Consider the following 27,069-nt stretch of genomic DNA (forward strand, 5'->3'; position numbering starts at 1 on the left):
GATACAGGGATAGGTTGGTGAGATTCTACTGTGAATGAGAGAGGGTAAAATGTATTAAACTTGGACATCAATGGTTTTCAAAAAGATATAGATAAGAAAAATATAGGGGTGGTCACGGCTTGCCAGGACGTCCCGGACTGGCACATAGGGTGATCTACCTCGGGCCCGAAGGGAATCTATTAGTTGGGACCTGGCAACACAGTACTCTGCGCACAGCCAAACAACATGCTCGATGTCGTGATAGCCGTTCTCACAAACACAATGATTATTTTCAGCAAGCCCTATACGACGGAGATGCGCGTCAAACGAGTAATGGTTGGACATGATCCTTGACATCGTACGAATAAAGTCCCGGTTCACATCCAACCCCTTAAACCAAGCATTCGTTGATACCTTCGGGATAATGGAATGTAGCCACCGTCCCAGATGCCCATTGCTCCATGAGGTTTGCCAACTATCGAGCGTCCTCTGACGAGAGATACTGAAAAATTCGTTGAAGCAAATTGGTCTTTCGTAAGTGTCGCCTTCTAATGCGCCCACCTTGGCTAAAGAGTCCGCCTTCTCATTGCCCGCAATAGAACAATGTGACGGGACCCAAACCAAGGTAATCTGGTAAGATTTTTCAGATAAAGCACTCAGATATTCCCGTATTTTCCCCAGGAAATACGGTGAGTGCTTTCCAGGCTTCGCCGCACGGATGGCCTCAATGGAGCTGAGACTATCCGAAACGATGAAGTAATGGTCTGAGGGCAGGGTGTCAATGATCCCGAGAGTATACTGAATGGCAGCTAATTCTGCGACGTAAATTGAAGCAGGATCATTGAGTTTGAATGAGGCAGCAAGATTTTCGTTGAAGATACCGAAGCCTGTGGACCCGTCGAGAATTGATCCGTCAGTGTAGAACATTTTGGCGCAGTCGACTTGATGGTATTTGTTATAGAAAATATTTGGGACCACTTGTGGGCGAATATGATCCGGAATTCCACAAATCTCTTCCTTCATGGATGTATCGAAAAATACAGTTGGATCAGAAGTATCTAAGAGATGAGCACGGTTGACGTTATATGTAGATGAATTGATGTTCTGTGCCATGTAATCGAAGTACAAGGACATGAATCGGGTCTGAGAATTAAGCTCGACAAGCCTTTCGCAATTTGCAATCACCAATGGGTTCAGAATATCGCATCGAATGAGCAATCGATATGAGAGGTCCCAGAATCGATTTTTCAGCGGAAGAACGCCCGCCAGCACTTCGAGACTCATCGTATGGGTCGAGTGCATGCAACCCAAGGCAATACGCAAGCAACGATACTGGATTCGCTCCAGTTTGATGAAGTGTATGTTCGCAGCGGAGCGAAAGCAGAAACATCCGTACTCCAACACTGATAATATCGTTGTTTGGTACAACCTGATTAGGTCTCCTGGATGGGCACCCCACCATGTTCCAGTTATTGTACGGAAAAAGTTGATCCTTTGTTGGCACTTCTGTTTCAGATACCTAATGTGACATCCCCAGGTACCTTTAGAGTCGAACCATACCCCGAGATATTTGAATGTTGAAGCCTGAGCAATAGTTTGATCCATTAATTGAAGCTGTAGTTGCGCTGGTTCACGCTTTCTAGAAAATACGACTAGCTCAGTTTTCTCCGTGGAGAACTCGATACCCAGTTGGAGAGCCCATGCAGACAAATTGTCCAAGGTATCTTGCAGTGGTCCTTGCAAGTCGACGGCTTTAGGACCTGTAATAGAGACCACACCGTCATCTGCAAGCTGCCTTAGCGTGCAGGAATTGACAAGACATTCGTCAATGTCATTCACGTAAAAATTGTAGAGGAGAGGGCTTAGACATGAGCCCTGGGGAAGGCCCATGTAGCTAAATCGTGATGTCGATAAATCGCCATGCGAGAAATGCATTTGTTTTTCAGACAACAGGTTTAGCAAAAAGTTATTTAAAATTGGCGAAAGACCATGCTGGTGCAACTTCTCATAAAGAATGTTGATCGAAACTGAATCGAAAGCCCCCTTAATATCCAAGAATACTGATGCCATCTGCTCTTTGTTAGCATATGCCATTTGAATTTCTGTTGAGAGCAACGCAAGGCAATCGTTCGTCCCTTTGCCTTTGCGGAAGCCAAATTGTGTATCTGACAGTAAGCCATTTGTTTCGACCCAATTGTCGAGCCGAAACAGGATCATTTTCTCGAACAACTTCCGGATACAGGACAGCATTGCGATCGGACGATACGAATTGTGGTCGGAGGCTGGTTTTCCTGGTTTTTGGATGGCGATGACCCTCACCTGTCTCCAGTCATGTGGGACAATGTTACCCTCAAGAAACCTATTAAATAAATTCAACAAGCGTCTTTTGGCAGAGTCTGGCAGATTCTTCAATAAGTTGAATTTAATTCTATCTGGCCCCGGGGCTTTATTGTTACATGATAAGAGAGCAAGTGAGAACTCCACCATCGTAAACGGTGTTTCGTTCGCGGTATTGTAAGGCGACGCGGCGCGGTAGATTTTCTGTGCCGGGGCGGAATCCGGACAAACCTTCTTGGCGAAATCGAATATCCAACGGTTTGAATATTCCACGCTCTCGTTAGTACTGTTTCGGTTTCGCATACGTCGGGTCGTGCCCCAAAGAGTGCTCATCGATGTTTCTCTTGTTAACCCGTCGACAAACCGGCGCCAGTAACTGCGTTTCTTAGCTTTCATTAAATTTTTCATTCGCTTTTCTAATATCGCGTACACTCGATAACTAGCAACTAACCCGTCGTTCCGGAAAGTTTTATACGCGGCAGCTTTCTCCGCGTACACGTCTGAGCACTCTTTGTCCCACCACGGGTTGGGAGAACGTTTTTGGGTGTTCACGTCGGGTACTCGTTTCGTCTGAGTTTGAATCGCGCTATCGAGAATCGAGTTGGACAAAAACTTATATTCTTCCTCCGGGGGAAGTATCTGTGTTGAATCGATAGTTTTGGATATCTCAGCAGCGTAGCTCTTCCAATCAATGTTTCGTGTGAGGTCATAGGGAACATTGATTGGTGTCGATGGTCTTGAACCAGTGGTGATTGCAATTACAATTGGTAAGTGGTCACTACCGTGGGGATCAGATATTACCTTCCACTTGCAATCTAACCGTAGTGATGTCGAGCATAAAGATATGTCCAGTGCACTTGCTTGCGCAGGTGGTCTAGGAATTCGTGTCATTTCCCCTGTGTTCAGAATTGTCATATTGAAGTTGTCACAAAGGTCTTGAATTGTCGAAGATCGATTATCGTCGTATAGACAGCCCCACCCCGTACCGTGAGAGTTAAAGTCTCCAAGAAGCAGGCGGGGCGAGGGAAGGTGTTCAATCACGTTGGAGAATCTTCGATATCCCATCATGGCCCTAGGAGGAATGTAAATAGAAGCAATGCAAAGATCTTTGCCTTTGATTGTTGTTTGACAAGCGACAACTTCAATGCCTGGCGTCGAAGGGAGGTTGATTCGATTGAAGGAGTAGCACTTTTTGATCCCTAAAAGTACCCCCCCATATGAGTCTTCTCGATCCAAGCGGATAATGTTAAAATCGTGGAAGTTGAGGTTTATATTAGAAGTTAGCCATGTTTCACATAGGGAAAATGCATCACAATGATTGTAATTTAGCAAGTGTTTTAATGAATCAATTTTGGGGATAATACTTCTGCAGTTCCACTGTAAAACAGTGATCAGATCCCTGATTCCGTCTAATAAGTTAGCCATCGAAGGATACGATCGCTGTAAGGAGGGGCCATTGTTCAGTCAACTGTTTTAAAAATGTTCTTACTGTTGGTAGAATAGCAACCAGCAAGCTTTTCATAGGATCGGTAATGTTGAAAGCTGTGAATATCCAGTCCACAATGTCAGAAAATTTAAGGAATCCCGTTTTAGGTTGAGTTTCTGACTGTAAAATTGGAGCACTTGGGATTTTTGGTGCCCCGGGGAGTGCTGGGAACTCCTGGTTGTATCTCAATTTCCCAAAACCAGGAGGTATTATCTTCGGATTTGTACCAGCCCTTCCAGTTGATGAATTATTTTTATTTTGTACCCTTGTTTGGGACAACCTAGGACCCTTACGAGGAAGTTCAGGTGAGTTTTGATTAGGTCTTTTCCTAGAGTTTCCAAGCGGAGCCAAAGAATGCCCCTCGCAAGGGTCGTTAGAGGCGTTATCGTCAGTTGGCAAGAGAGCGAATGGGTTTTCGGAGATAAGTGGAACAGCTCTTTTAAGCATTTCTGCGTAAGAGCGTCTGGAGCGATCTTTGGCGGATCGCTTCAGTTTATCCGCGCGAAGTTTGTACGTTGGGCATGTCAAAAGTGCATGCGGATTCTCCCCACAGTAAACACACTTCTCAGCAGGGCTACTGCAAGTATCATCCGCATGGCGTTCCCCACATTTACCGCACCGTTGCTTGTTGCTACAGTAGGTGGCCGTGTGACCTAGCTGCTTGCAATTGGAACAATTCATGACCCGCGGTACAAACAGGCGTACAGGTAGACGAGCTCCTCCCACTTCAACGTAGCTCGGAAGTGCAGATCCGGCGAAGGTTACGCGAAACGAGTCTGATGGATAGTAATTACCATCTTCGATGGACTTTGAGTGCAATTGCTTGCACTCCAAAATCTTAACTGATTGAAGGTTAGGGTCCTTAAAGCGGCCAGCCCCATCATTCATCAGATCATCGACAGTTAGACCCGCATCACTTACCACACCGTCGATCTCCACATCACGAGAAGGGATGTAGACGCGATACTCCAGCGTAAAGAGGCTATTTCTAACGATATCATTGGCCTGTTTCAAGTCAGTAACGATTACGCGCAGTTTGTCTAACTGAACCTTTTTAATCTCGGTTACGGCCGAGTAACGTTTTGTCAGCTCCCGTGCAACAGTTATGCTGTTTAACGGTTTATTTTTGGGCCGAAAGTATACCACCCAAGGACCAGCGGATCCATCCTGGTAAACCTTGACTCGGGGGGGCTGTGAGACATTGGGGGAAAGTGGGGGAAGTGGATCGACCATAACATTATCTGTCTCAGTATCAGATATACGTTCTTCTTCTTCATAATATTCCTCTTCGGAGGGTGATCCTTCTGATTGTTCCATTTTGTTGCGGGAGCAACACGCTCGACCGCACTGTTTAACTTAAATCAAAATAAAAAATCAAAAGCAATAAAAAGAAAAAAATCGATAAGAAAAGTAAAAAACGAAACACTTCACCAGTTGGTTCCTGACGAGCTGGTAGGTGAATTGATCCTTCGTTTGTTTTATTCGTCACCCGCGTGACCTTCACACATTAGAGCTGATATAGCTCGTCTAAACAAAGCCGTCTTTCAGGCAAGAAAAATGTTTAGTAACGCACTTCACTGCACTACTTTAACTGATATCGCAGGTAACAATTATCACTCGCGGGACTGTTTATTAGTAATGCTTTACTGCAGCCTCTGCCACAGCAAGCACCTTCGTACCACCGAAAAAACTAAACCACACCGGAGAGAACAAAAAGCACTTGTTTCCCGGTACAAAGTTGGGTTACGAATGACTATTAAATCTTGTTCCGATGCAACAAAATGTTTCCAGGCGATTTTTCAGTCGATTAAGTCGGGTACCAGAATCAGTCTTATAAAATCTACTGATTAATATGGTAACAAAAATCTTCCCCTGACGTTATTCAACTTAGTCGGTAAATTAATAGGTCGATCTTGAAGACACCCGATTTCGTCGGTCGAGTGCACAGTTTCGCAAATGTCAATTTTTTTATGGGGTAGTGATAAATTTGCGTATGGTCGTTTTCGATTCGAATGTAAATTGTAGCAACAACTATAACTTTATGGAGTACTCCACTTTGACCCGATTTAAATAATTATTAGCTTATATTATCGTATACTTAATCAACTGAAAAAAAAATCCTTGGACTGATATAAGGTAAATAAACATACAAGTACAAAAAAAATACTGAAAATTTAATACAATTTGCGGCAAAATACAAAATTACATCATCTGATACCGAAACAAGATACAACAGTGTTTATAAACACAGAGTAACTCATTTTCCAGTGTACGTTTAGTGCTCTACGCGTGCGATGTTTTACGTCTAGTGTCAGTCTGCACCGCACACGTGTTTGAGGTTATGCTTTCTACTAACTAAAAAAGTGTTATGCGATTGAGGATTGAAGGGTCTAAGCCAGCCGAAATAATAATATTGGTAAAATAAGAATTTAAAATTATACAAGAATTACAATCATGTTAAGAAAAAGTTTACTTACCTTGGTTCGTCAGTCGGAATGTGGTAAGTCTGCATAACAATTCTGAATTAAGTAGTTTAACGAAAGCCATTTCACCACAGCAAACATCGTCAATACCCGGAGCTTGTACTCCGCTTCGGTATTGGGTTTAGATGGCTATCAAAACTACCGGGAGAAAACTAAAACGCAACACATGCACAATGTCGATAGTTTTAAACGAAAGATGCGAGAATTTGTGGACGGTTCCGCAACCAACATGATCTTTACGGAGGACCTCAAGAATATTGTTCACCTAGTGGAGAACACCCCCGAAGACAAGAAGCTGCTTCTGGATATGATTGACAAGTAATAATAGTTTCATATTCCACGTTGTTCTGCACGAGAAATCAGTGATTGAACAATTCAATTCAATTTTTCCCGTCAGAATCGTTTAAGTTTTCAGTGCACAGTAGGTTCTAACAGGAAATCCTCTTCACTTAGGTACAACTCACAAGGACAGGAACTACGATTCGGAAACTACATTTTCGGTCCGGTGGTGATGCGGGCTCTTTACTTCATGAAAGACCCACAACTGGCCCTGCAGCTTATCAAAGACGAAAAATACAACGGCTTTTTTGATCAGTTTGCTTCCTACCAGGTTCTGGGCGATCTTTTGTACGAGCATGGACTCTACCCGCAGGTTCGAGAGCTGTTCGACCTGATCAAAGCGCGCCAAGTTCAAAGTGGCCGCTATCCAAAACACTCGATTACATTGGCGTTTGCCGCCTGTTATAAGGAAAACAGTCAGGAATCTTTCCAGTATGCCATGAGTTTATGGAAGGAATTAAACGCAGTCGGACACTTACCGATGAGAAAGGCAACCGCGTTTGCTGCCGCACTGGCGCTAAACCACAATCAACCTGGAATTGCGCTAGAAATTATCGCTACGTTAACCCGAGGAAACTACGTGACAATAAGACAAATTAAGGTACATAATTTGCTACGGAACTTTAAATAATTAGTTTTTCATCCACACTATTTTTGTAGGTTTTAGCCCTTACTGCGTTGGGACGTTTAGAAGATCTGTTACCAATTTTTCGAACAGTGTTGGAAATCGGTGGACCTTTAGAAAAGAAACAGACATTCTGCCGGGAAGTGGTTCAGCAACTTAAGGATACGTTAGCAGCTTCGGAGTCAGAGACGCTACAAGATCTACAAAGGATGCTGGAGTACCTGACTAAGAATGGTCACATCACCGATAGTACATTGGACGAGTTGCTATGTCAAGAAATTGTGACTTCTGCCCCAAGAAGGGATACTTATAATAACTTGGCAGAGAGTTATCACACTCGAGGTGGTACCCAGCAGTTCAGATCATTTGCACCTAACAGAACGCAAAGGGAACGTTTCTCCCGTCCTGGGTTATCGGATATGAATTAGCAATGGTAGTTTTTTTTTAAATTTAGCAAAACAAGACTATAAATATTGTTCAACTTATTTTTTATTTGACTGATGACTCTATCAACGTTAACATTCAGTCTAGAACCCTTGGGGCCATGCTTAAAATATGCTATACGATGTTTTTTTCCGGCTAATTACACGTGCAAGTGTAATTTAGATGACCAGAGAGATGTCTAGAGCACCGGTTCTCAACATTTTTGGAACAACGGTCCCCTCCGAAATCACCCCGAGTTGTAGCGGATCCCCAAGGTATGTTACGAGGAAAATACTTGAAATTCCAGTATTCGCCCGAAAAAGACATTCTTCGCGGACCACCAGCAACTCTTTCACGGTCCTCAGGTTGAAGGTCGCTGTTCTACACTCAAAAAAATGTAAACGTTATGCCTATTGATTTTACACATAGATTTTTGCAATTAGCAGTGGCAGATAGACACTATTTGCTGGCACATAAACCTAATGTGTGTATTTACAAGACATATTAATCTTACATTCACATTTCATAGCTATAAGGCACATAAAATTCGATTCTATGACACTACCCACATATAATTTATGTGTGCGCATACATAGTTTATACAGTTGACACATAGAAGGCACGTATGCGCGTGATAACATTAGTATTTTCTTCTTCATATGGATTTTAAGTGTTTTGAAGCAAATAGAATTAACGCTTGGTTTTTTTTTTTTCAGTGTAGAGATTACACCCTTCAACCCCTGCCACACCCAATACAAACTGAACTAGATGTTTCCTACGGTTCATAACATATGCATTATAAAAATCGTCATCGCCGTTTCATTTTACACTCAAAATAAATAAATGTTGTTTCTACGAGAGACAAGTGAACAACAGGCCTCTCGATCTAGTGTGTCTCGAGAACAAATGAAACATCGGATTATTCTTATCATGAGTAATGTTGGCGAAAAAGCTCTCCTCCGACCCAACGCCGCGGTCGTTCACTTTAAATTTTGCTCAATACGACCAAGTTTTTCTGAAGGTAGGGTGACCATATCAGGCGAGTAAAGAACCAGGACAGTCAAAAGGGGACTCCCTTTCGTTTCCTCTCTCAATCGTGCATGGTAAAATATTCCCCAGGTTTTCGGCAGTCATTAAAAAAAGTCTGGGAGTCTAACGGGCCGAGCTCTGCGAGAATATTTTTCGTGAGATTTCAATGACCGTGAACTTCTTTTCACACATGCGGTTCTTGCTAAACCACAAACAGCAAACGTTTCAAGCTGTTGTTGGAGCAATTTGCAATCCCTCAATTGATAGCCTGAAGAGACCGAAAATTTTGAGATCTTCTACGAGGACTGGTGAGGAGTCCTCAGCGCTGAATGCACATCATTGATGAAAAGCAGAAACATCAATGATCCCAAGTAGCTTCCCTCAGCTATTCCTGATGTCGAAGTAAATATAGGGTTCTGTAAATCTTCAATGACAACCATTATCGATTTAAGCTGAGATGAAACTCTTTCAGTTCTTTATAGTTTCATTAAGATCGATGTTATAATAAGAACATTCATTTTCATTTATTTAGTTCAACATCAATTTCATGATAACACTGAATCAACAATTTGCCTCCACAATACTAGATTTGTAGCTGCAGCTCTCCAACGTCGGTTACTCCCAACACTCGCCAAATCACGTTACACCTGGTCCGCTCATCGTGCTCTCTGCGCTCCTCGCCTTCGTGTACCAACTGGATCATTAGCGAACACCATCTTTGCAGGATTGTTGTCCGGCATTCTTGCAACATACCCTGCCCATCGTATCCTTCCAGCTTTGGCCACCTTTTGGATACTGGGTTCGCCATAGAGTGCAGCGAGCTCGTGGTTCATCCTTCGCCACCACACACCGTTCTCCTGCACATGCCTTAGCACCCGTCGCTCGAAAACTCTTAGCGCTTCCAGGTTTTCCTCGAGCATGGTCCAAGTCTCGTGCCCGTAGAGAACCACCGGTCTTATAAGCGTTTTATACATGGTGAATTTGGTGCGGGGGTGAATCTTTCTTGACCACAGTTTCTTCTGGAGCCCATAGTAGGCCTGGTTTCCACTGATGATGCGTCTTCGGATTTCACGGCTCACGTTATTGTCAGCCGTTAATAAGGATCCTAGGTAGACAAAATCCTCCACTACCTCGAAGGTATCCCCGTCTATCGTAACGTTGTTTCCTAGCCGGATCTTGTCGTTTTCGGTTCCGCCTACCAGCATATACTTTGTTTTGGACGCATTTACCACCAGTCCGACCTTCGCTGCTTCGCGTGTACAGGTCTGCCACCGTTCCAAATGTTTGGGCGATAATGTCCATGTCGTCCGCGAAGCATACAAATTGGCCGGATTTTGTGAAGATCGTGCCCCGGCTGTTGAGCCCGGCTCGTCGCATCACACCTTCCAGAGCGATGTTGAATAGTGGACACGAGAGTCCACCATCTTGTCTCAGTTCCCGTCGAGATTCGAATGGACTGGAAAGATCACCCGCAATCCTTACGCTGTTTTGTACACCGTCCATCGTTGCTTTGATCAGTCGAGTCAGCTCCCCGGGAAAGCTGTTTTCGTCCATTAGCTCCGATACTGTCGATGAAGTCGATGAACAGGTGATGCGTTGGGATCTGGTATTCACGGCATTTCTGAAGGATTTGTCGTACGGTGAAGATCTGGTCCGTTGTCGACCGGCCATCGATGAAGCCGGCTTGATAACTTCCCACGAACTCATTTACTTTAGGTGATAGACAACGGAAGATGATATGGGGTAGCACTTTGTAGGCGGCATTCAAAATGGTGATCGCTCGGAAATTCTCACACTCCAAATGCTGGCCTTTCTTGTGAATGGGGCAGATCACATAATAAGAACATGTGCAGCGCGAAAATGTTTACCTATATCTAGTAATCAAAACAATCCACAAATCAGATTCTACATACATTTTATTACTTTGTCTACCTTCTCTGCTTCGCTTTCTCTTCCTTTTCTCGTTCCAGAACGCTACTTACTAGGCCCAATCAGCCATTTCTTCCTTACACTAGCTTACGTGCACTCGCACTAGTTATGCCCTCGGGTTTTGCACTTTCCGCACACCCCGTCGGCCGGGTCGGGTCGTCGCGCCTCACAGAAGTTATCCGCTACCGCACAAGAATCAGCTTCCAAATAACGAATTAGATTCCAAAACAAAGATTCAGTTTCCAGAATAAGGCCCTCTGCATAGGCCCTTTTTGCAGCGCTACGACTCGCCTAACCGACTGTTCGGTGTTACTGTTTTCCAGTGGGTAACCCTCCCTGGAACGCGGAGTCGTTTCCGAGCACTTCCGTCGTTTAGCGCAAATCTTCCGGTTTTTTCGATGCCGCTCTTTTCTCTCCACACCACAATATTTTTGCTGATCTACTCCGTGTTTTGTGCCTCACAAATGCTTCGCATTTTTGTACGCTTCCTTTAGGGTAATGCGACTAGTTCCACGTACTCCACACTCTGGTCGAATCGCTTTGATCCGAAGGTATCGTCGTCAAAGGTATCGGAGTCAAAAGATTCATTCGGCGCGACAGTCGGTTTTTTATTCACGGGCGAAACCCTCACGGCACACTTTTTTCTTCCAGGTGACGATCTTATAGCCGACCACTCGATTCACTCCACTACGAATGAAATTTTCAGTCTGAGCGGAAGGACGGTTGACAGCTGCTTTGCTTGCTGCAAATTTGTTGCTCGGCGCTGTGATCAAGCAAGTGTGTGACAAAACTTAACGAAGGGGGTGTTCGAATAGTACGTTTAAAAAATGCTAACGACAACTGAACTAATTCGCGTACTAAAACACAATTCTAACGTAACACATGATTAGTTACCAACTAGAAATTAAACTAAATAACTAAAATATGGTACTTACAATATTTAAAACTAAATCTATTTTGTGATAACATCTAAAACGTGAACATGGCGAAATGCAAATAAAGAGAAACATAGCTGGTAGAAATATCGCAGAATTCTAACAGCGCTATCTAGAAAATATTGGCAGGTACGAAATCTTCACGGATATCTGCCGGCTGCAAGATTTTGTACCAAGCGCACTACAGTTTATTCATATGTCTCGTTCTTATGAATATCTAATAGTTTCTCTTTACAATGTTCATGTAAAAAAGGAAGTTGAAAAGAAAAATAACGAGGCACTATTGAAAGATTAAAAAGTGATACCGCATAGCACAATTGGGAAATTCGAGGCTTTGTTTCTTGTTTTCTGCTTGAGAGTTAATTTACGTTGCAGTTATGGTTGTGGTGTGGTTGTGGAGAAAAACCAGGACAAATCAAGCGTTTTCCTCGACATCCCAGGACACCAGGACAGCAAGCTTAAAACCAGGACATGTCCTGGGAAACCAGGACGTATGGTCACCCTATCTGAAGGTGAAAATGCGACTTACGCTTACGGAAGTTGCTTAGCTTCTGTATACAATATTAATACCATTGAACACGTTTGTCTAAGCCTATAGGGGCAGATCACTTGTGATGCATTTCTTTCCATCAAAATAGAAATTCGTAATGCATTTTGCGTTGCGTGCAATATATTTTGCGTTGCGTGCAATATATTTTGCGTTGCGTGTAAGACTTCAAAACCCTATAGGAATTGCCAGGATCTTTGCACAGTTTATGTCCGAGTTATGCCAGGGTTTTGCTCGGTTCCTGTCAAAATTTGCCAGAAAACGCGAGCGAAACCGAGTTCGCCCTAGCTCAACTAACCCGACAGGATACGCGCAGAAATCTGGCAGGGCTGCCAAACCAAAACTTACAGAAATCTAGCAGAGCGGTCTCTGCCAGAAAATTTGCTCACTGGGCACTAGCTGAATAGTTTCATTGTTGATGTTGTGAGTAAAAATTTTACATGTACGAATAGCAAAACGAATTAGAAGATATGATGTGGACAAAAATGTTGTGCATTTTCGTTTCTCTATGCTCGATAACACAAGGAAAGATTAAAATAATTATCACCATAATCACATTACCTTTTCCATGTACACCCAAAGAGAACACATTATGTGACGTCCTGCTCGATTGGCTTCTGCATTTGACATGTTTAATTGGCTCCGCTCACAGTCTCCGCCTAACTATGAATGTAGTAACTATAGTTTTTGTAGGGTTTTGGACGTCTTACACTGATTTTTTTAAAACACATCACAAGTGATCTGTCCCTAGATCCGGGCAGACAACTGAAAATCTGGCCTCGATGAGAGTTGATTTTCTCAATTTCTTGGTTCAGTGTTAAAATTCTATTATTTGATTAATACGACCTTCTGAAAAGTTATTATAGCTTCGATTATATTTTGTCACTCAGAAAGAAAAATCAAAATAAAACTTGCTACTGTCACATTTGGTCACTCAACTCTCCTCGGTGACCCACTCACTCTCGGTGAGACTTGCACTCACGCATGTTTTTCCATCGTCTGTTGCTTAACCCTCTCATATACGAATATGGAGCCTATCCGAGGCTCGAGCAGAATGAGCGAAGACGGAGCTCAGCTCAGCGCGAGTGCTGCTGGTTGATCCAAAAGTCAAACGTACGGAACTGAACTCGCGAAACTGTTCTTAGTTGGAGTTGATTTGACACGGAACGTGGATGGGTTTTCCGAGCCGTCCGTCCGAACTGTGTTGGTATTTGTTGTGCTTCTTTCCCACAGTAGCCCAGAGAAGCGAGCAAGCGGATTCGCTACATGTGGCATTTTGTGCAGTGAAATAAATTGCTGTGCTGACTGCTGATTACGCGATACTTTTTCATTTTCTCAGGTTGTATGAAGAAGATAATCAAGTGCGAAGGTGATGTTAATCTAATTGGCTTGGCAGGAGTTGCACAAATAAAGCAAGTGAATTGGGATGTTTGCTATAATTACCCGACCAACAGTGAAATTTTAGGAAGCAAATTGTGTTATTCAAAGTGAAGTGTGCCCGAGGTGAAGGTTGATAATTATCGTGGTAAAAGTAATGATTTGCGGAAATAAAATGTGTAAAACATCAGATTCCTGTTTCGGGTATTACTGATTTCTTCCGTCTAGCTGGTAATCGAAAACCAACCCATTGCCTGGTATGCTAAACCAAGTTCTCCAATTAGCGCAATTTGGAAGCAACATTGAAGCATTTTGCCGCATTGGGTGAGAGAAAAAAAGCCCGAAGCGTGAAAGGCACGAAACAACAATACGAGAAACATGTCATCAATGGAGCTCTACGTGAAGGTAAGTACGTGGAACTTCTGAACTTGCTATACATACCTATCCCATCTACGTCCCGACCTAGCTGTGTTGTCGTTTTGTTCCGATAAGCAAGGTGTTTGTATGGAAAACCATAAGCTGTACACTGGCATTCAATTATTAATTTTTTTTCTTGAAGCCAGGATAGGAATCAAAAGGAAAACAAAGAGCTGCGGACAATCAACCGAACTAGAACCGGTTGAACTGCGGTGCATATTGATGATTAGGGTATATGTCTACAAATTGCGCTCAGCATCAACACACGTGATTTAGATTGTGCAACTTTTTTCTTTCGAAAATTCTGGGATTAGCTTACAGTTACTTGTTCGATAGAAATGCTGTAAGTTTCATGTGGAATGCATACTCAGCTCAGTAAATCGGATGTATCTAACCAGAATCACTTGACACTTGTTAGCTTATGTTCATGAGATTCTGAAAATGTCAAGAAAGGGGGGAACAACTATTATGCAACGATCCTCTTTAACGTGTGATCGAAGATACTGTACCTTGAAAGCATTGAATGTTCCACCTTTCCATTGTCGACCATCACGATGGGGAATGCGAACAAAAACCAACTGCGAGAAAGACAGAATCGTAGATTAATTAAACTGGTCAATGAATCCGATACAATGTTCATTTTTTGTCTGTTGCTTAATTGTGAACGTATGGATTGGAACAATTGTTTCATGGCTCTCTACTCACCATAACGTTTACGATAGCTGCTTTCCAACAAATGTGCCACAAATACGAGATAGTATTACACTTCTATGTTGGAACAGCATCGCGATCTGCATTTACTTACCGTTCTTATCTCGGTGGACAGCATGAGAGAAACCACGAAGTCACGTTCCTAGTGATACGATGGCGGTATTCATAGCAAGCTTCGTACTTTGATTGTATGCAGGGTGGTGAAATAAATTCCTACTTTTTTATGTTATACCTGGTTGCCCATGCATTCGTTATAACAATGCACGGCGTGCTGTAAAAAAGCTATCGGTGGCATTTCAAGGTCAAGACCATTTGGCGCCACTTTGATGTTTCTCAATTTCACGGATCTGGTACATACACTTTCAAATTCGAACCACTCGCGATAATATTTTTTCGCAAGTTAGTTGCCACTATCAACACCGCGATGTATAATTTGTGATGATGTGCGATGTTGTTTGGCTGCCTCCAAGCGCAACGGTAAGGTGAGACGACCTGCTGTATACTGGATTACCGTAGTACAATCATCGCCGAGCCGGGCCGCCCCGTGAAGCGGAAACAAGTCGCTAAGACAGAATGACCTATTTTCAAGGCTTATTTCGAAGTCTGCTTTAGCTTTGAAATGTATAAGCTTACTTCGTATGTCTTTCGACTTTACACCTTTTGCCGCAGTAGGCTCGGTTTCTATTGGTGTCACGAATTCACGTTCAGTTTTCGATTGATTCGTATGTTAGGTTATCATTGAATTTCTTTGAAGTCAACTATTTTAACGTGGGACGTTCATGTCCATGGGACATTGGCATCCCCTGTACGATTACCAGTGAGGCTTGCGAATTGCACAGGGGGATAGCCTAGAAACTGAATTCAGCCTTACCGAATGAATTCGGGAGAGATTTCCTCAACTTCAGAAATATGGACGACTCGAAACTTTAATGTGTTAAGATTAGATTCAAAATTAGTATTAGATAGGTAGGAATTTTCCTTACAGTTTGCAACTTGAAAGAGAACTAAAAGTAAATATATAAAAGTTCTAAAACCTAAACATAATACAAATATCATTAATATCCTATCAGATCGAAGATGGAGAGCCGAAATTAAGGCGACTATATCGGCGAGTGAAACCCTAGAACAGTCGAAACGGGACCCAATTCCACCCGCTCGAACGTCACTGGTGAAATTTTCTCCAAATTTTCGGGAGTCATCAAAAAAAGCTGGATCTGGCCACACACACGACTCGTTCTAGCCACACCACTTCAGCTATTGTTGGAGAAAATATTTATATTGTATTGATGATGATGATGATGGTCCCACCTCATACCCCCACAAAGGTGTGAGCTGAACGATTTATCTAGAAGATAATTAATATTTTAACTCATGACAAGACCAGTTAACAAAAAACGGACTGGTTCAATTTGCAGACATAGCCTTTCCTAGCAGATTCCGCATAAATGTTACGCCTGCAAGAATACTTTAGGGTAAGCTCGTTTTTCGAATGTTTTAACCCATTCTCCGTGAGAGACAAACGAAACATGCTTTTTTCCAGGTATTTTCTTGATTACGAAATGATAGTGATGTATCGTACACCAAAATACAGATAATCTCTGCTCTGTTCATTAAGTACAAGAATCATTTCGGGTATGTTCAAGCATGCTATTACGATAATATTGGACAAGTCACGTCTGGTGACGGCATATGGCATTACACGCGGGAAATGGTTTAATGAGTACGGCAAGGGACACTATAATAGATACTCTTAAAACTGATATCAAAGATGACATACTCGCGGACATTCGATCTGAGATTTGTACCAATTTCAAGGCCCCGATTAGCCCCCAAAAAATAGTGATTTATTTCCAGTTACTCATACGTTCAACGTCTTAACGTCCGGTAAAACGTCTGTGTGGGGCTACTGGTCCTAATATAGTCGCTTTCTGAGCTATCGTGAATATCCTTCCAAAATTCTGATTATATATCTCCGGAATCCGCTGGTTCCCGGACGATACTGTACTGTAGCGTATGAAACTGGGTTCTGAGTATGCTAACAAGCTGGTCCTCGCCCCGGATCACAGCGGAGTCGCCGTCAGCATCCAAGTAAGCTCCGATTCTTGTCGCTCCATATATCCCGCCAATGCGATGCCTAAAGATTCTCACTGCGCTCACTGCTCACGACTAGGATATTCGTGCCTAAACTTGGTTGAAAGTCAAGCTCACTGCGAAGTATTGATTTATAATCTTCTACCAGTCAGTCATCTATGTCGCGGAGGTAGTGTTATCATCGCATCAAAGAAACATCTACCGATAACTCTATAGCTGGTATAGTGAGATACCGAAAATATGAATGTTCCACCTTTGAGAAGTAATTAACTCTAGAAAGACTACAGGTCCCACATTAGAATATTTACGATCATTAAAGAATAATAGATCAACGACATGTACGGCATAACCAGGCTGACCGAGGTATCACGAAAATATACATGGACTAATTCATGTGCGGTTGTGTTAGTGCGAGATTGAGGTTAAATCAAAAGAGATTACAGGCCAGATTCGATTATCCGTAGGGTGCAGAAAAATTTCGTTCCGGATAATCGAATCATCCGGATAATCGAATCAAAACAAATGATTTTTTTTCTTCATAAAATATATTTGTTATATGTACAGTATCTAAGGTACATGCATCAATGTTTGACTCATGGAACATTTTTTTGATCAAACCGTTTTAATAACGAATATCGATCACTTTATATTCTATAAAGTGATAGTAAAACATGTAAGAAAAAAAAGGTATATAGCCAAGTTATTTTATTTTAAAGTATTGTGTTCCATTGATTGTGATATTTATGTTTGGTCTAATAATCATGACGCATAAAACTCAATTCTCTGCGTGAGTTATTTTAATGCTGGTTTCGGTAAATTCAGACAGAAATAACTGAAACTACGGGAATTTTTCCTAACACTTTGCTTACCAGAGCGAGGCCGTGGACTTTATATCTCACCTAATGTTCCTTGGGCTGTGGTCCTGCTTCCGTGGTTGGGTTTTCTTTCTTAGAAGGACGTCTGGAGTTTTAGAACTTTGAAACTTGAAACTTAATTTATTCAGAAAATATTTACAAAAGTTATCTTAAAGCTACATGTTGCCCGCGCGTTTCATATATCGCTACGGGAAAATTTGTCCCTTTTAGTCCTTAAGTTTTTCCCTATTCTCCTGAGATACGGTGTAGATTTCCTATGGCCTTAGAAGGGCGCAATTCCTATTTGTTTACTTATATATTTGGCCCTGCCTCTTCAAGACTGACGTATTTAACCACAATACGGATTCCTGCTATTCAATCCTAGTCCAGTCCCACAAGGGCTCACAAAATATGCGGTTACATTTGTACCGCTTTCTAAGATTTTATTACTATCCTAACCGCAGAGTAAGTGAGAAGGAAAAACCAAAGCTAGCTAATCGGACTGCGTATGGCACGCTTATGTATATTAGGCGCGGGAGGTTGGTAAATAGGCAGTGATCCCTTTTTCTGTGTTCTTTTCATTTCATTTTCGGGATTTTAAGATCAACATCAACCTTCCCTACGCGTAGCAGTGATGCATTTCTTATGCACTGCTGACATTGTATAATTAACTCATTTGCGCGGCAACAATAACTGAATTTATGATTACGCACTACTGGTTTGTATATAACCATAAAACTTCGTGAATCGTCTAAGGGCCGATTTGTTCATCCTCGCTTAACGTTTAAACCAGGTTCACCAGTACGTTTAAACCCGGCTTAAGTGTAAAGCGAGAGTAAAGAAATCGGCCCTAAGAGTAACACGTTAGATACCACTGAGAAGCCTAAAAAATTGTTTCAAAACCGTCCAAAACAGGTCCAATAATGGACGCCTGCTGAACGGTCTGCTGGGCGTCGCTTAACGTTGGTCCAATGAAAGACGGGAGGGATTCCATGAGAAACCGGCTGACCGCAAAATATGACCATCGTCGATTCGAACGAAACTTTGCAGGTGTGTTAGCTGTATGAATCTCCATGATATTCTCTGGCAATTGGAATATTTTGATACAAGAGTAATTTTTCAAAAGGGCGTAAACGTTTCAACGTGCATGAATATCAATTTTTTTTGTTCGATTACTGTATTTTATACAGCAAAACTATCTGAGAACAAGTTACAGGGAATGAAAACTTCTGTTCGAAAAAAATATTCACTGAAAAAAATGTTGTCATTTTTCAAAAAAACAAAAATTTATGATAAAAATTTAAATTGCGAAAAAACCTATTTTTAAAAAAAAAATTATATTTTGTTAACAAAAATCTAAAGAGAAAAGAAACATCTTGATTGTGATTGCATGATGAAGAAAAAATCGGTAAAAAAGTTTTTCTAACAATAACTTCGTACATGTTTTTAAATTTCATACTAATAGACATACAAAATTGTAATTTTATTACAGAATATAATTCTAAGCGCCATTTAAAATCAAAATGCATTTAACAAAAATCTTCCAAAATGCGATAGTTTTCGAGATATTTGAAATTTTGCTACTTCAAAAACAATTCGTGTAATTATGCTCTTTTCAAAAGTTATTCGCGTTACCCCATCAAAAAATGTCAAAAATTTAACGTTTATCGTTTTAAAGACGTAAAAGCAACCTTTTTAGTGTATTTGGATCATGGAGAAGCTTTCAATAAAAAAGTTTTCCTAACAACAACTTTTGACATTTTTTTATAATACTATTTGCAGTCAAAAATACAATTTTCTTAGCAACCAAAATATATTTCAACCATAGGGTCTGTTGATTAAACTATATAGCTGAATCATATGTTGGTTGTTTTCATGTAACTTTAAAATGTTTCACAATATCGCCTTGATGTCAAAGAGAAAGTTGCAGGAAAGTTTACGGGCCTTTTGAAAAACCTGTTATTGTTGATGGAGAAACGCGACTAACTTATGAAAAGGTCGTAATAAAACAAAATAATTGTGTTGTTAAAACAAAAGTTAAAATATCTCGAGAACTACTACATTTTAGAAAATTTTTGTTAAGAGCATTTCGATTTAAAATGGCGTTTAGAATCATATTCAAAAAGAAAATTGTATTTTTGACTGCAAATAGTAAGAATTATAAAAAAATGTCAAAAGTTGTTGTTAGGAAAACTTTTTTATTGAAAGCTTCTCCAGGATCCAAATACGCTAAAAAGCTGCTTTTTACGTCTTTAAAACGATAAACATTAAATTTTTGACATTTTTTGATGGGGTAACGCGAATAACTTTTAAAAAGAGCATAATTACACGAATTAATTGTTTTTGAAGGAGCAAAATTTCAAATATCTCGAAAACTATCGCATTTTGGAAGATTTTTGTTATATGCATTTTGATTTTGAATGGTGCTTAGAATTATATTCCGTAATAGAATTACAATTTTGTATGTCTATTAGTATGAAATTTAAAAACATGTAACAAAGTTATTGTTAGGAAAACTTTTTTACCGATTTTTTCTCCATCATGCAATTACATTCAAAATGTTTCTTTTCTCTTTAGGTTTTTGATAACAAAATATAAAAAAAATAAAAAATGGGTTTTTTCGAAATTTAAATTTTTATCATAAATTTTTGTTTTTTTTGAAAAATGACAACATTTTTTTCAGTGTATATATTTTTTTCAGACCGAAGTATTCATTCCCTGTAACTCGTTCTCAGATAGTTTTGCTGTATAAAATACAGTAATCGAACAAAAAAATGTTGAAATTCATGCACGTAGAAACGTTTACGCCCTTTTGAAAAGTTGCTCTTGAGTCAAAATAATCTTATTACCTGTGGAAAATATTTAGTCTTGCATGACGGTGAAACGTGTAAAGTTTCATTGGAATCTAAGATGGTCGATCACGATTTTAAAGATTTTCGGACGGTTCTTCGTGGAATTCCTCACGAGCATTGGACGATTTTGAAACATGGATTTCTAAGAGGATGAGTTTTGCACATGTTACATGTAAAAAAACTTTTACGCGCGACACCAAGGATCGTGCGTTGTTAAATCAGCAGCAGCATCATCATCGTCGTCATGCGCTCTAGGGCCTTGGAGAGCTACTCAGAAACTAGCTGATTCTTGGTTCTTGGAAATTTTTAGCTATAAATATGTTCAAACGCATTGAGTGATTCAGTTTGTTATACATCGTCGCACAGTAAACTTTTTTCTCTTGTTTGCTTGGTGGAAACATCATCCAGAATCTTCATTTGGCCATTGTTCGGCGTTCTACGTAGCCGAGTCGCTCAAAGGATGTTCAGTGCATCTACTTCGTAACGAATTATTAGCGCTGTTCTATAGTGAAGATCCTATTTTATTAATCCCCGTGTTTGTCCGCCTCCGAATTTGTCAGCTTTTTGACCCGATTTTGTCAGCCACATATAAGGCAAAGTCTTGTGGTTTTATTCTCCTATGTTACATGTTGGGATTACAGCAAACGCCTTTTACTTAAGTGTGCTAAGAATTCAAAATGTCGATGTTCTTAAAGTGATTAAAAAGTTTCGATTTTTTTAACTGATGCGATAATAGATTCCGAAGAGTTAAGTGGGGTTTTATATCATACTTTAGATAGTCCCAATCAATATGAAACATATATGTTCAGATTTTGTCAATCCTAAATACATAATGGGCCTGACAAAATCGGTCATTATATTCATTCTAAAAATTACAGAAAGATTTTAAAATTTTGTTCTTCTAGTAATTATAGCTGGAATCTACAGGAAATTATAGTTTGTAGCCAATCTATTAGGTGCATAAAATTTTATAGGACGCTGCACTGAATTGAAAAATTTGTTGATTATATGAAATTTTCTTTATTTTCCCAAAAAAAATGTGCTTCCACGAATTGTAGCTGATATCAATCTCTATCGATTTTTTTATTTAAATATTGAAATAAAAAAAGTTTTTTTTGTGAAAAATGCGATATTTCTGTATTTCTATGTATTTTTGTGAATATTTTTTGAGAACATAAAATTCTGGTCTTTCAGAAACTGTAGCTAGTATCAATTGTAATTAAGTGATGTACGGAAATATGTAAGTCATCGCATCGAATTTAAAATTATATGTTAAATAATTAAAATTTCTGTATTTCTACGAAGTTTTCATTATTTTTGAGAAAATACTTATTCTTTCAGGAACTGTAGTTGGTAGCAAATAATAAATTATAAATGTGTAATGTAGCTTGAGAAAAAATAATAAGCCGATAATCGAAACAATTTGTTCGGATTGTCGTACTACGGATAATCGAATCATTTTCTACGGATACTCGAGTCTACGGATAATCGAGACTACGAATAATCGAATATGGCCTGTATAACTGCTAGAGGGAGCAAAGCGCTATTGTCTCCATGTATTCACGGACTGAAACATGGGGTCTCGCTCTAGCATATTGTGTGTACCAGGAGCAATATGTATCAAAATAATGATCTTAGCATATGTAAGAGCGAGATAAGAAATCATAAGTGTTAACAGCGGCATGCGACCTCTAGTAGTTATAATTTTTTTTTGTTAAATCGGATAGAATTAAAAAAAAACGAGTATAAATCAGGTGGACAATTTGTGTATGCGAATCTTATTACGTATACATATTTTTCCATACACATTGAAACGGTGTTCATGTTTTAGGCCTCAGATAAGTCAATTGGGTGGACTACCTCAGACTCTTAAAAAATCTTTTGACCGGGACCACCACGACATTCTGAATAAGCCCAAATAACGTGCTCGATGTCTTGGTATCCCTTGACACATACGCAGAGTTTACTATCGATATGAAACAGACGTGCATAGTAGGCATATTGATTAGACATGAGGCTGGACATTACGTGATTGAAATCACGACCTACTTTCAAATCCTCCAACCATGCTTTCGATTATACCTTAGCGATAATGGAATGCAACCACCTTCGCACCAGCTAATTTTGTGCCGCAAACGAAACCAAGATCATTGAATCTATTATCGAAGACGGATAAATTGAAAAATATCCCAAAGCTAGTGGACTCTTCGATGCGTGATCTGCGAAGAACATTTTTTCGCAGTCGCGATGGTTATTACATTATGTCTCGATAGTGTTGCATCGAGGAGACCGCGAGGGGTAGTAGGCTTTTTTATGTTTTGTGTTTTTCATACTCTGCACCAGCCCCAACCTAACACTCAACTACTAGTCTGCCCACGCTGGCGTTACAGTCTGGCGGGTTGACGTGAATTGACTTTCACTGTAGGCCGTGTTTTCAGACATAATTCCACAGTTTTATGTCATTGTTGGTGAACAAGGCTCACCGTAGGTTGTGTGTCCATTTATCGGTCGACTTCGTCATCGTGCACAGGCTAACTAAACTAATTAAATAAATGTATTGTGTAAACAGTTTTGCAATAATTGTAGTTTTTAGTACAAGTTTACAATTGTTATGTGTTCGTCTGAGTATTTGTGACAGCTGGGTCCGGGAATGGATGTAGAACTGGCGTATATGATAGAATAGTTAGTAATCCTTTCGGTGTTCAATTTGTGCATTCGATGCGATTGGATTCGGGAAGATCGGATTTGTTTAAATTAAGGTACAATTAGACAAGTTCGAGTAGTTCCCTGGGCTTCGATGATCAGCCTAAGGGCGCGTACTCTTGGGTGGTTTATAAGAGTGGGAGATCCGAGCGAGTACTGGTTCTTTGATCTCTGAATCTCACGACTTATAATCATTAGATCGAGTGTTTAGGCGTACAGCTGATATGGATGTTTGGTTCAGCTAGTCGAAGACTCATTTCAAAAGGGTTGTATCATACTGTAGTAGAAGTGGGTTACCCTTCATAATCGGCAGTGACGCAAACGTCCACCACATAATTTGGAGCAGCTCAGATATCAATTTGAGAGGCATCGAATTAATGGAATACTTAAGTAGTACAAGTCTGCACGTTCTTAGTGCAGAAAAGCGCCCAACATTTGCACGAGCTGGCAGAGAAGAGGTGTTAGATGTAACTCTCTGTTCTGACGTTATTACGTAATGAGCTGTCAAGCTGACTCATACCAAACGAGCTCGAACGGTCGGTACATCGTCTTTGATCATTTAAACGTCTCACTAGATATCGTCACATATCGTAATTCCATATCTACGAACTGGGACCTCTACGAAGAGGGCTTGGCGATTAGATTTCATGGGTATGTTCCAACAATTGAATCTCCAAGTGATTCAAATGAGGCCGTGGATAAAACAAACTTGCTCATAGTAGCAGTATACCAAGAGGCTTGTCCGCTTCGAGTTATGCGAGCTTCTAGAGAAACCCCTTGGTGGAATACTGAACTTGATCAACTTAAAAAGTTATGAAAAAGAGCTTGGAATTGCAGATTCAGTGACGGATCGGAGGCATTTAAGTTGGCTCGCAAAGCATATAAAAATGATCCTCTGAACAAAGTGCTTAGAAAAGCTTCTACACAAATGTCTCAAGGCTCAACGAGACTAGTGGATTAAATAAGATGCTTTCGAAATCGAATGACTTTCATGTCAGTTCGATTAGAACTGCTAATGGTGAATACTCGTCTGACGAAGATGTAGTACTGAACTGTCTTTCTGACACACACTTTCTGTACGGAGCCATCACCGATGACTGCGCCTGAGTTCTTTTCAGGTAGTTCAGTTTGTTGAGCATTTGCTCGTAGAAATGTGACAACCGAATCGATCAAATGGGCTATTGAAAGTTTTGCTCCGTGTGAGTCTCTGGGAATGGATGGAATCATTCCAGTTCTACTACAAAAAGCATATGAACGCTACTTACTTGTAGTCTTGCAACAAGATACATTCCATTAGCGCGATGGGAAATAACTGTCAAATTCATTCCCAAAGGTGGTCGCGTTACTTATGAAAAGGCAAAGAGCTTTGGTCCGATCAGTCTGATCTCCTTCCTTCTCAAATCAGTGGAACTTTAAATGGACCACTACATTCGGGATGTTAGCTTGGGCGAGCACCCACTTCATACAATGCAACTCTGTTACACAATGTTGTCTACAACATTGAAAAAGTTTTTTCACAAAAGCAATCAAGCAATTTTCTCGATATTGAAGGTGCTTCTGACAACGTGTCTTTCAAATCCATTTTGGAAGCAGCACGAGGTCATGGGGTACCTTCATTTATCATGAACTGGATACACGCAATGCTTAGCAACCGATATCTGTGCGCATCGTTAAGTATAGTAGAGATCAGGAAACTAAGTGTCTACGGATGTCCTCAAGGTGGTGTGCTGTCACCACTTCTATGAAACCTTGTCGCCGATGGCTTGTTGAGGAAACTTAATGAGCATGGGTTTCCGATGTATGGTTTCGCCGATGATTATCATATAATGATCACCGGTATTTGCATTAACGCAAATTTTGATTTGATGCAACAAGCATTATGTGTTGTTGAGCAATGGTGTCTTCGTGTTGAACTATCAGTTAATCCAAATAAAACATCAATGGTGCTTTTCACGCAATGAAGGATTACAACCGGAGCTCGTTCATTGCAGTTCTTTGACTCTGAAATTATTATCGCAGATCAAGTTAAGTGCGTTTGGGTAATTCTTGACTCAAAACTTAATTGGACAGCGCACATCGATTTCAGGATCAAGAAAGCTTGCATGGCCTTCGGCCAATGTACGCGATCTTTCGGCAAATCTTGGTGACTCAAACCCAAGTACATGTAGTGGATCTACACAACAATTGTTAGACCAATACTGGCATACGGGTGCCTTGTTTGGTGGCAGAAGGCAGAAGTCATGACAATCCAATCAAAGTTAAACCATCTTCAGAGGATGGTGTTGATGGCGATGAGTGGTGCGTTCTCGACAACACCTACTACTGCTCTAGAGGCACTCTTGAACATAAACCCACTACATGTGTTTCTGAAGCACGAAGCACTTTCTTGTGCATACCGTCTTAAGGTTACTGGGCTCTGGAACAGTAACCCAATAGCTCGTACAACTAATCACACAAGACTGTGGCCCCAAATGGTTACTTGGGATGAGTAGATGTAGTTATCCTTTTAGAACTTTCAATGTGAGGATTCCTCTTCGCGAGGAATGAAGAATACGTAGTTTGTTATACTGAAGGTTCTTTGTTGGAGGGCCGAGCCGGCGTTTGTCCTATTGTCATGAAATGAGATTAAACCAATCTCATTCGCTTGGTAGATACTGTACCGCATTGCAAGTAGAAATCTTTGCGATTCTGTGTGGCGTACAATCAGCATTTCAACAGGAAATTTGTGGTAATAGAATCTATTTTTGCTCTGACAGCCAGGCTGCTTTTAAAGCACTTAGTTCGGCAGATTCGAGATCGAAATTAGTAATCGCATGTCGAACTCAAATCGAAGAACTTAGAATTCCAAATGCTATCTACCTTCGATGGGTACCCGGTCATTCCGGTATTACTGGAAATGAATGGGCGGACGAATTGGCTGGAGCTGGCGCTGCGACTGACTTCGTTGGTCCAGAACCAGTTCTACCACTGTCGATAAGTTGGATAAAGCACAAAATTCACTCTTGGCCTGCATCCGAACATACCAACCATTGGCGTAGCTTGCAAACTTGCGTTCAAACAAAGACTTTTCTGCCGGATGTGAGTCTGGAAATGTCAAAGGATTTGTTGCATTTTTCCAAACACAACTGCAGTATTCTAGTCAGGGAACTGACTGGACATTGCAAACTCAATTATCGCATGGATACTATTCAGCGCGCTGAGTATTACTCATGTGATCTTTGTGAATTCGATTCCGGATTCACAAGGATCACATTTTTGGTTCTCCATGCATAGATGAACCTATCTACAGAGAGCTGAAACTGAAATATAGGCTGTTGTTCCTAACTCAGTGTGGTAATGAGCTATAGTTTTAGCCGTATTTAAATGACAATATCTCTTCGAAGGTGTTGTCCGGGGTTGGAAGTTTAATTCCTGCTATTGTAGTACCTGCAGATCGTTCAGCATCCCTCCGGGGGTGCAGAATGCTCTGTTTCAATTGTTCTATGTCGTTATTTTCCTTACTCCTAACCTTATCACTTCCTCAATCCTTCGCATCAGGAAATGATGAAAAGACGATTTTTGGCAAGGCGCAAATCTCCGATCAACATGGGGAACGTGCCATTTGAGCCAGACGCTACTGATTCCTGATAACATACAAATGCTTGAGCCCTTCGCGATCATCCGCGCAACCTACACCCGCGATCTCGCCAACATGATAACATTCCGTTGATAAGGTGAACGCCTCCGCGCTTTTCCTTTTCAAACGCGGTCCCAAACGTGAAACTACAAACTCACGCACTCGCGCGGTTATGAATCGGTCACTTCTGGAAGTCTATCTTCGATACCACCAGTCTAGAACCATGCCTTCAATAGGACCAAATAAAAAAAGAAAAAATATCCACTGGACAACACGTTCCATGGCAACATGACCAGGAACTCTAGTGATATGGAGTAACTCACTTTCTTCTAGCAT

At 40.8% G+C, this 27,069-nt stretch overlaps 2 protein-coding genes across 5 annotated transcripts in view; both read left to right on the forward strand.

Moving 5' to 3' along the window:
- The first annotated feature begins 6,137 nt into the window (after nt 1–6,137).
- LOC131692757 (pentatricopeptide repeat-containing protein 2, mitochondrial-like) lies at nt 6,138–7,730 on the forward strand. Its single transcript, XM_058979998.1, has 4 exons — nt 6,138–6,302; nt 6,360–6,603; nt 6,739–7,225; nt 7,285–7,730. Exons 1-4 carry the CDS (start codon nt 6,257–6,259, stop codon nt 7,675–7,677), a joined length of 1,170 nt encoding a protein of 389 aa, XP_058835981.1. The 5' UTR covers nt 6,138–6,256; the 3' UTR covers nt 7,678–7,730.
- Nucleotides 7,731–13,225: 5,495 nt separating this feature from the next.
- Nucleotides 13,226–27,069, forward strand: part of LOC131692957 (unconventional myosin-Va) — an 82,697-nt gene continuing 68,853 nt past the window's right edge. For 3 of the 4 annotated variants that reach the window (XM_058980388.1, XM_058980391.1, XM_058980390.1), the window contains exon 1: nt 13,246–13,894. In XM_058980388.1, the coding sequence (XP_058836371.1) occupies nt 13,868–13,894 (27 nt within the window). In that variant the 5' untranslated portion in view covers nt 13,246–13,867. Of the gene's footprint in view, nt 13,895–27,069 lie in introns of all 4 variants that reach the window. The other variant, XM_058980389.1, reaches the window with a different exon arrangement.

This window comes from Topomyia yanbarensis, chromosome 3 (genome assembly GCF_030247195.1).
Source record: "Topomyia yanbarensis strain Yona2022 chromosome 3, ASM3024719v1, whole genome shotgun sequence".
NCBI lineage: Eukaryota > Metazoa > Arthropoda > Insecta > Diptera > Culicidae > Topomyia > Topomyia yanbarensis.